Source organism: Natrix helvetica, assembly GCF_964273705.1.
Source record: "Natrix helvetica genome assembly, chromosome: 1".
In the NCBI taxonomy this organism is placed as follows: domain Eukaryota; kingdom Metazoa; phylum Chordata; class Lepidosauria; order Squamata; family Natricidae; genus Natrix; species Natrix helvetica.
In genome coordinates, this window is record NC_138548.1 from 271006832 (window position 1) to 271017494 (window position 10663).

The following is a 10663-nucleotide window of genomic DNA, read 5'->3' on the forward strand; positions in this document are numbered from 1 at the left end:
CCGAAGTGGTAGATACCTTCTTCCTTTCAAGATCAACTATCATGAGTAAATCATCTACTATCATGAAATACATCACAGACAAACACTTGATCTGAGGGTCTTGGCAATGAGGGTCTTGGAAAAGATACCCAATACTGTGATATGTTTATATCTAATAAGAATTGTGGAGGCAATTCTTTTCCCTGGGACATAGAGTGGGAGTGAAAGATGGAGTAGGAAGAAGCAGGGTAGGGAAAGTATTCGTGCTTTTGAACTTGGATATCAGAGAAGACTCTGGAGAATACCAGGGACAGTCAAGAAAACACATCATAGAACAAATCAATCCAGAATTCTTCCTTGAGATACAAAAGACCAGCCTCCAATTACCATATTTTGCGTGAAACAATTAGGCAAACTGTATTCAGTGGCAAGGTTTCTTCCTTCACCTTCACCCTTACAGATGAATTCATAGAGAAGATCTCAATGGCTACTCCATCTATATTATTTCCCTGTACTTGTGACCATCTGCCTTTCAGTTGCAGATGTTGGGGAATCACAAGTGAAAATAAGAATACAAAGTTAGGCAGAGAGACATTTGATCAGTTGTAGACCAGCACTTTTCACTGTTTTTTAACCGGGCCATAGGAATTTGACTCTCTTGAAAAACTATTGTGCTCTTCTCAGTGACCAAGATTCTATCTAAGCTATTGCTTCATTCTGAGGTACTGAATTCCACTCCAGATATGCTGTTTGAATAAATAGGATCTTTTGCCTGCTCCAAGTTTATCTTCAAAAGATAGTTCCAGGGAAGATAACTTTACCCACTTTCTCCATTCTAGGGCTGATTTAATTCACTTCTTCTACCATCTTATCTTATCTTTCCTTCCTTCCTTCCTTTTTTAAAAGAAAAGGTCACCTTAATATAAGGAAGAACAGAGAAATGCCTAGTTGGGGCAAATTGCTTATTTGGGAAAACTTGCCAAAACTGAAAACAATCCAAATGAGTTTTCCTTGTTTTGCAGCCTCAATCTCATAAAACTTGCTAGAATGGCAGGGTGGGGAAGAGGGAGCGGTGGGAGAGATAAAAAATCTGGATGGCAGTCCTGAGCGTGGGGTTGCTGATGACCAAATCCCCTTCTCGGATGTCAGGGATAGGAACGAGAGAGTACACCAACAACAAACAGAACAATCCGAGGCAGTCAAAACATCCTGGGGGGCTCCGAGGCGCATTGTGTCGGCACTTCAGAGCGCCATTAGGAGGAGAGGGGATCCTGCTTGCTATCGAACCCATCAGTAAACAAGGATGGAGACGCACAGCCAAGAAGGAGTTGGATGGGAATCGGAAGGGAGGGCTACTCTCCGAAGGAGACCCTCCACTGGACTGTAGCAACTTCCCCCTTGCTACTGCTCAACTGGTCCACCCAAATATCCCCTATCCCCCCCTCCCTCTCAAAAAATCCACTTAATGCCTTCCAAGAAGAGGTAGTCCTTGACTACACACTCACTGAAAAAAGTGAATTATGACCATTTTTCACACTTACAACCCATGTAGCACCCCCCCCCCGGATCATGTGATCAAAATTCAGACGCTTGGCAACTGTTTCATACTTATGCCTGTTGCTGTGTCCCAAGATCATGTGATCCCCCTTTGCGATATTCTGACAAGCAAAGTCAATGGGGAAGGCAGATTCATTTAACAATCCGGTTATTAACTTATTAACTGCAGTCATTCATTTAACAACTTTGGCAAGAAAGGTCGTAAAGGTCACTTAACAAACGTTTCACTCAACAAAAGAAATTTGGGGTTCAATTGTGGTCGTAGGTCGAGGACTACCTGTGTATGGAAGACAGCTCCTACCATAGCCTCTTTCGGCTGTTCCTGGAGCTCTTCTCGGAAAAGAAAGCCGCCAAGAATCTCCCATCGCCTTCTCGACTGCTGCAGCCGCCTCCCGAAGCCAAAGCCGGAAGGGACAGGAGATGGTTGGGGGCTCACCCGCACAACTGTGGGGAGGCGTCCGGTTCCTCTCGTGGAGTCTTCTTTCGAGAGAACTTTTCGAGAACTGTGCGGCCGGTGGCACCGCTGCGTGAATTTAAGGCGCGGCGCTTCCCAGGCGTAGTACATGGGTCCTGCTCCGGCGTGGGGACAGCGCCTGCCTGCGGTGACCGGCATTGCTTTGTACGCTCCGTGGCGGCCATCCTCTTTCATTGGGAAGATTAAACGTGCTTGACTAACCCCGCTTCGCCTTTTCCCCGCGTACCGTGGTGCGGAAGGTCCTTGAAGCCGATGGGACTGTCTCCCGCAGGAACTCTGGAGTCGTAGGGTCAAAGCTGCCAATCTTGGTTTTTGGCTGTTAATGTTGCAATGCTTGCTTAGTATTCCAAGGAAATGGGGTTGTCCCCGCCAGTCTCGGGCAGCCAGTATTAGGAGAACAGCCTTAAAGAAGCCGGTTGATCGCCCAGTTTCGCTTCCTCAGAATATCATACAAATTTCACTAAAGTTAGTACCCTTCAGGGCTTACCTGTCCCATCATCCACTTCCTCAGTGGCCATAAAGCATGGAAACTAATTCGATACCTCTCGAAGGCAGCTGTTTAAGAGTCACAGTAAGTCATAAAGATACTACTGGATGGTAAAAGCAACTTGACAGGGGGACAGCAGCTCGCCAGCTTTTCTGCTGTCAGGAATCAAACACAACCAGATCTGGCTAAAACGTGGATGAAACGCCACCAGGAAATCTCAGGGCTATATGACAAATCCCGGAAGGCGAGTGTGATTACAAGAAGTTTGACTTTATTGTCTTGTTCTAAAACAGGGGTGTCCAAACTTGGGAACTGTAAGACTTGTGGACTTCAACTCCCAGAATTCCCCAGCCAGCCATGCTGGCTGGGGAATTCTGGGAGTTGAAATCCACAAGTCTTAAAGTTCCCAAGTTTGGACACCCCTGTTCTAAAAGGAAGAATGGGGCGGAGCAATCAGTTCCTTTGGCTCGTCGGATATAAGAGAGACCCAAGAGACATGGGGGGGGGGGTATGACTTGCCTTAAATTACAGAACAGAGCGTCCTTCACGGACAGGCGACGTTCTCTCGCTAGCTTCTCGTCGGTTGCCTTGGGACTGCAGCTCCCAGCATGCTCAGCGAACACGATTGGGTTAATTGGAAATGCTGCGATTGGAGCAAAAATCTCGATTCTTTTGGAAGGGTCCTGATCTGCAAAGGCCGCCTCGAAACAGCGTCATCCTTCCCGTCGCTCCTCAGGCGGGGCCTGAGCTTCTGGGTGGGTTATTTATTAAATTTATGTGCCGCCCGTCTTGTCCAGAGACGACTCTGGTTTGGCTTACAAACATTAAAACTACTACACATTAAAATGGGTTAGTAGCCCAAAGAGTAGATCACGTCTGAATAGTGTCATCCGAGTTATTTCATCACTAATGATCTAAGGATCATTGTTGGTGCTCTAACAAGGGGAGGGAGGCTTGTTGCCTGTCTGTACCTGTCAGGGCGGCCCTATGGGCTTTGGGTGGTTTCGCTCAAAATGTGCCAGTTGAGGCCATTGTTTCGCTTAGGATGGCCGTGCTCCGCATATTATGGTGATTAAGGTGCTGATTGCATTAAACTAGCCGTTGGTTAATAAAAGTCTGAATAATTTTCGAGAAAAAGTGCATCGGATTGCAATCCCCATTCCAAGGCCCTGCTTATATACGCAAGTATAGGACTAAAATCACTTTTGTGTACAGGCCTTTCGAGCAGAGTGCCATCGACCATGCAAATAGGTCTCTCCGCATACTGATATTTAGGGCCTACTTCTACATTAATGCAGTCAATGCTTTTATGCCTGCGGTTTCAGATAGAGGACACACGGCCACCCGCGCGGCTTAAGCCTCTGTGCTACTGTTGTTTTGACTCTATTTCATTGCAAATTCTTTGGAAATTCCAGCAGCGGGAGGCCTTGCGGGTCTACCTATCTACAGTAAGCAAAAGGAGTAATTGCATCCCAAGAAATTCAGCGGGACTTCACAGGCTTTGCGAGTTACAAGAACTACCCTTCGAACTGGAGGGTGGGATAGTAGACTCGTGGGAATCGTCCTTCCATCGCGGCATCTCCCGAAGCGGGGGTTTCTCCCACTTTCCTTCCAACTAAAAGCAAACTGATTTGCAAAAGAGCGCAAGGAAACACATAAAGCAGCCCAAATTCAAGCCACTCTTTTTAATGACAAGACATCAGTTCTTTTTTTGTTGGGGTACAGAAACCAACATCCCCTCCCCCATCCCGAAAGAAGTCACCTATATCAACGCCACGGCCGGGCAGTGCATTTCATACTCTCAGCAAACCGATTTAGTGCAGAATTCTACGGGGATCACAACAGCCTGTGCCTTCTCCTGGGTGGGCCGACCTTCGGCTTCGCACCGCATCTGAAAGCAAGTAGGGCCGCCTTTCAAAGAAAACTCAACCAACCAGGAATAGTTCCCGCAAGGCAAAAGCCTACTGGCAACCTGGGTTTTTGAAGAAACGGTGAAAAGAAGTGGAGTGCGCCCGTGTTCTCTGCTGGTATCGAAAAGAAAAGGAAGTCGATGCGACAAAGGTCCTTCGCGGTTTATAGGCAGATTTAGCTGTTTTATTTTTAAAAGTGGGAAATAGGGGCAGATTGGTAAACGAAACTCTTTCCCTGTTAACGCCAAGCGCTCTGCGGCTACGGGAGTCTTTGTAGACGTAACTGCGAAGCGGGAGCGAAGGGACACAGGTCCGGCCACCTCCTGTCTTTGGACCGAGGTGCGATCTATCCAGAACCCGGGCCTCCATGATGCTTCGGTTCTACGGAAACCCGAAGTGACCTGTCGAAAGCTGGTAGTTGGCGGCCCTACCTCCCCTCCGCGTCCAAAGACCTGTGGAACCTCCTCGGCCCCACCTAGCCCGGAAAAGGGCGCGCTCTCTCTCGGCTTCTGATGTCCGGGACAATCGTGCGGGGCGCTTCTCCGAAAGAGGCGCCGAGCTGCAGCCGTGTCTATCCCCGGGAGGCCTTTGGCCCTCTGACTCTACCAAGCTCGGATGCCATGCAACGCGGAAAGGCCGCCGTTCCCTTGCGGGATGGACGTCTGCACCGGGTTCAAGTCCCCCACGCTGAAGTTCATGAAGTTGGCGGCGGCAGCCGAAGGCTGGACGCTCTGCACGGCCGGATAACTGCAGCTATAGCTGGCGTTGCAGGCCCCGGTGCCGCCGCCGCCGCCGCCGCCGTAGCTGCCGTAGGCCGGGTAGGAGTTGTAGCTGTAGGGGTTGAGGCTGACGTTGTAGGGCGAGCTGTAGGGGGATGAGTCTCCCAGGCAGGGCTTCCCGTCGCGGACCAGGACCGGCACGGCTATCCGGCGAGGCGGCGGGATGCTGCCCACCAGCTCCAGGCTCTGATCCTGCCTTTGCCTCTTGCACTTGTAGCGGCGGTTCTGGAACCAGATTTTCACCTGGGTGGAGGTAAGCTTCAGCACGTTGGCCAAGTGGTCCCTCTCCGGTGCCGAGAGGTATTTCTGCTGCTTGAAGCGGCGCTCCAGCTCGTAGACTTGCGCTTGCGAGAAAAGCACGCGGGGTTTCCGCCTCTTCCTCTGCCGGGGCCGCTCCGCCTCTTCGGCGTCCCGCTTCTCCTGCTCCAGCGACTTCGAGAGGACGCAGAGCTCTGCGGGGAGGCAAAAACAGAGACACCGAACCGGCGATCAGAGGGTGGAGGCGACAGTAGCTTTAGGAAGCAACCTTCGCCGGCCCGCGGCCGCTTTTGTCCCCTGCCGGGCCCGGTGAGGCTTTGGTTTGATGGCATTTAACGCTCTCTGGATGGATAATAATCGGCACCAAGAGACCCTAATCTTACATCTCAGGCTCGCCGTGGCCGCCACCCATCACTGAGCATTCCTAGTCTAACCTTCCTTACGGAACTCTGACGATTTCTCCCTTTGCTTTGATCGCTTTTGTTCTGTTCTATCTCCCCTGAGCTGTCGAAACTAGAGATGTTTAAAAGGAAGTCTAAATTATTCCAGTACGACTCCAAAATAAATGGCATACATTCCTCCCCTAAGATTGCAGCTCCAAAGACAATTATAAGTCAATAAAGCTAGCCTGATTTGAGTCGATAGGGTTGGTTAAAACAGAAAGGAGACCTCCTCCCTTCCCCTCCACACGTTCCCCCTTTGGCTATAGGTGTCCCTTAGATGTGTTTTGGAGCCAATTCAATTAACACAGAAATATTGAGGCATGTGTGCCTGGAAAGTACCAACATCCTTGGAAGTTCAATAGAAATTGCACTATGTAATCCTACCGATAAGAGGTCTATTTAATATGAGAGCCACAGATCAAACAAAGTAAGAGAGTAAATGAAGTGAGAGATAATTTCTAACTTTCCCAGCTGAAGAAAACTGAGAGTTTCAAGTGCCTAACTTTGGCTGGTTTGCTCCCACAGAAACTGGCCTGTGTGGGTCAGGAAAATAACCCTTCAATCTAGAAAAATTCTGGAAACAACCTCTATGGAAATCCCTAGGATTTATTCAACCAAATAAAAATGATTTGAGCAAAAATAAGGGAGAAAAATGATTTGTTCCCTCTTCGAAGCAAGGCTGAGAACTGAAATATTTGTAATTCCTTCCAGACCATAGATGCCTAAGGTTATTTGCAACTACAACCATTAGTTGTTATTGTGATTATAAGTAACAAACCCTATCAAATTCAACCAGCTCCATTAAATAATTTAGTCAATGAAAAAGACCAGGATTCCATTTCCCTATTAATATTTATACTTGAAGGATACTTTTGCTCCATGCTGTGTGTATCCAGCCAATTGTAGCTAACAAATAATTAGCTAAAATTAAACTATCCAACTCACTTTGTCCAATATGTGAATTGGACATAGGCATGGATTGTAATTTGCATTCTCTCCCCCCCCCCCCAAACAAACTGAAATTAGCAGAACTTTTTTCCACTTCAGATATAAATGAAATGAAATTACAGATAATGGGGGGGGGGTAGATCTAAGGACCTTTCAATCCCCAGTCTTGTGAGCATTTACTTGAGAGTAAAATGGTTTGAAAACAATGCAAATAAAGGACTACTAAATATTAAATTATTTTTAATTGTATATAGGCCCATCATGGGTTTTTTCCTGTTTTGTTAATTTCTGTAGTTTAAAGTATATGTATAATGGGACCCACCTAGGTTTATGTTTGCCAAAACCTAGGGTTTATATCCAGATAAATATACAAAGTCAAGATGCTGGGTGTTTTCCAGAAGCAAAGTCACACCATTAATTGCATTCTGATTCCTTCCTGAGAAATGAAATGAGAGTGAAGGAATTAAGAATTTCCTTCCTTCCAACCAAGAGATAGGTCACCTGAACAAGGATATTCCTTTCACCATCTATCAGCTCAATGGGTGCTATTTCAATGCAGACTGCAAGTAAATTAGTGAAGAGAAAGTTGGTAACTACCTTAAACTGGAAATAGAGGAGTGCAGACTGAGGACCCTGAATGTCATGTAGTCTTTTTTCTATTGTACTCCATGGTACAGGAGATTGCTAATTAAAAAGTTCATAGACAATTCAGTTGATTTGTTTAAGGGTCACTGAAAAGGGGCATTCTAGCTAGGTGTTTGGGGCCATCATTGAAAGATCGGACCAGCTCTAATTCCTCCTGAACAAATTATCTCCTGCCAACAGAACAAGGCAATGCTCTGATGGTTGAATATTCTCAATTTGGAAAGGTTAAACACCCTGAAATGTCCAATAGGAAGAATCCTTGATTCATTTTCCAATAGAGTTTAAATGAACATCCCTAGTAATTCTGGGAGGTTGACACCCACCTCCGTACATTCCATTGGAATGCTACTGGTCTCTCCCCAACTTACTTGGGGAGAGGTTGGGGTCCCAAGTGAGTGTGTAGAAGGTGGTGGTTTAAGAGATCAAAAAATGGGATCGAAGTTCAGCTTGACTCCAATAACCTTGGGAGCAAGATTAATGCCAGAAAAGAAGTGCTCCAAAAGAACTTAACATTGTATGTACTGTCATTCTCCTGGCTTGATGACCTCAAAATTTCACAGCATCTCAGGTGGAGGTACTTAACATATTTACCCAGGAATCTGTTCCAGGAAAATCTAGTTCATGAAAATTCTTTCTCCCTCTCTTGTATTTATTGTAGCAGTGGGGAGAGAAAATCTGTCTCCAAAGTCTCAAGATGTCTTTAGAGGCCAGAGAACAAAGTGGGAACCATGATCAAAGCAAGGCAGTGGTTCAATTTGCAAACCCATTTCTGTGTATTCAGAAGCAAACCCCATTGGGATCAATGGGACTTTCCCCAGGTTAGAAAATAGAGCATATTCTCAACAGTTTTAGGATACAAACTTAAGACATTTTCAGTCTTGAGTGAATCCAAATAATTCAATAGATTTGCTTCTCAGTAGAAATAACCAGTTTTGTACTACAACTGTTTTGATGGATCTATTGTGAACCCTGAGTATACTGTATATCCTACTCTGAAAGGAGAGCTTAGCAGTAAACATTTAGTAACTAACATCATAACTAAACTCAGCTGTTTAAATTGGTTCATGCTTAATCAAAACAAAAAGTAGCTTTCATTGAATTTTGAAGAATGAAAAATCACAGTTGCTTAAAATATTAATATTAGCCCTTCAACTATTTGTGGGGGCCTTGCCTAAAATGAGATGAAGGGATCTGGAGGTGGTGAGGTGTCCCTGTAGTTTCTAAATACTTGGGCTTTGCCTACACATCTTTGAATGCCCGTCCCATTGTAACTGAGTAGATGTTGTTGTAGTAGGATCAGAATTTATGAACAAGGACTCAGGAAGGACTCAAGAAGGTAATTTAAGGGAAGACATTTTGTCTCCAAATATTCTGACTTCAAGGGAATGAAAGACTAATTTATTCTTGGATAATTAACCTTTAAAATGGGGGAAGGAGTTTATCTTAGTTCCACTGAGATTAAAATAATGTCAGAAGAGATTTTTTTCTGTCTAAAATTTTCTTGGGCAGTCATTCCAAATTCCGGATAATCTTCCTTTCAAGTAAATATGGTAAGACTGAGCTACTCTTAAGGGTTGTTGTAAGGACTGCAACAAAGGAGAGAGATGAAAGCCATTTTCAAGAGCTATGGTAGTATTAGGTACTGTCCTAATTAAGTATATTTTTTCCGCATCAGCGGGATTAACTGTCTACTTGGATTGTCACCAGTTACTTGTCACAAAAACAGCAAGTCACCCACATAGGAATCTAAGGATATTGATATGGGGGGGGGGGTATCTTCTCTAAGAGGGGTAAGAGGTTGCCATGACCCCACTAAACAGACTATACAGGACCGAACACAATCGAGGCGTCTTCTTCAATGCTCCACTTAAATCCCTCCCAGTCACCAGAAGTCGACTGCCATCCACGTTGGATTACTGTTCCCTCCTAACCTTCCTATAGTCTCTCCTCGTCCAGAGCGGCAACACGGAACGGCCCACGAAGGCAGAGGCGGGTTCAGGGCTCCCACCCACTTGCTTGCCTAGCCCGTAGACACCTCCTCGGACATGCCCTCCTCGGAAGAGCCCTTCTTGCCCAGGGATCCGGCTTGGCAGAGGATGCTTCGGCCCCGCAACACGGGCGGAGGACCCGCGCTGACCAATACCACCCCCCCGCGGTTACCTTTTTTACTCTCTTTCGGCTCCTTGCTCGGTTCTATCTCCACGTAGCTCTTGGCGAAGAAAGGGCCGGGGAAAGTGCTGCCGGGGCCTTTGGCCAGGCCGGCCGGGGCCTCGGCGAGAGGGGCGTCCTCTGCCGGGTAGGACTCTTGCTTGAAGGTGGCCAGCATGCAGGAGGAAGGCGAGCCCAAGGCCGAGAGCTCCAGGGACGCCAGGCCGCTGGGATGCTGCTCCAGACTCAAGATATCCTTAACGGAGAAAGGCGTGCTGGTCACAGGGCTCGGGAACATGGTGGGCGCTGCAGCGGAGCTGCGGCCGGTGCCCCCCGCAAGCGCCGGCTTCCGAAGGGCGCCGCGCCGGCCAAGCGCCCAGCCTTGGCTTGTGGTCTGGAGGCAGGTAGGGAGGCGGGACCCCGAGGAGGAGGAGGGACCCTGCCCTTGGGGAACCTTCTCATTGGTCAGCCCGGGCGCCACGGCCGGCGAGGGGCAGCTTGCCCGACCCACCTAATATAGGCATGGAGCTCCGCGAAGCGCCGCCGAAGGGAAAAGGCAGGAGCGCCGGCCTTGGTCGCGTCTTCTGTCGATGGAGAGGCCTCTTGTGTACGAAAACTCCGCGTTCCGCCATCCATCACGCCGTCAGGCTGGATAAACAAGCCTCAGGCGAAGGCGGTGGCCCGAATGTCAAGAGAGATTCTGGAGGGCGGAGGCTGGCCGGAGCCTCTAGGACCAGCTCCTCTCACTCGCCCCTCGCCCCAAAGCAGCCTCCGGAGGTGGCCTGCCCTGCCCTGCCCTGCAAGCTTTGCCGCCTTTCTCTTCCTCTGCGGAAGAGCTGGAAGGAAGCCGGCTGTGCCGAGAAGGCCAGCTCAGTGGTGTATTAACCATTAAGCAGACTAAGCACGTGCTTAGGGCACTAGGCCGAAAGGGGGCACAGCAAAGTTGAGAAAGAAAAAAAACAATGAAGATTTGTACAGTTTGTACAAAGGAGGGGGGCACCTAGATTTGTCAGTGCTTAGGGCACCCAGTGAGC

The 10663-nt window shown here is 47.9% G+C and overlaps 1 protein-coding gene across 1 annotated transcript; it reads right to left on the reverse strand.

Annotated features, from left to right (window-relative positions):
• Nucleotides 1-4178: 4178 nt before the first annotated feature.
• On the reverse strand, nt 4179-9970 carry NKX2-5 (NK2 homeobox 5). The gene is made up of 2 exons (XM_081937259.1): nt 9642-9970; nt 4179-5639 (listed from the first exon to the last, which is right to left on the reverse strand). Exons 1-2 carry the CDS (start codon nt 9925-9927, stop codon nt 5011-5013), a joined length of 915 nt encoding a protein of 304 aa, XP_081793385.1. The 5' UTR covers nt 9928-9970; the 3' UTR covers nt 4179-5010.
• Nucleotides 9971-10663: the final 693 nt, after the last annotated feature.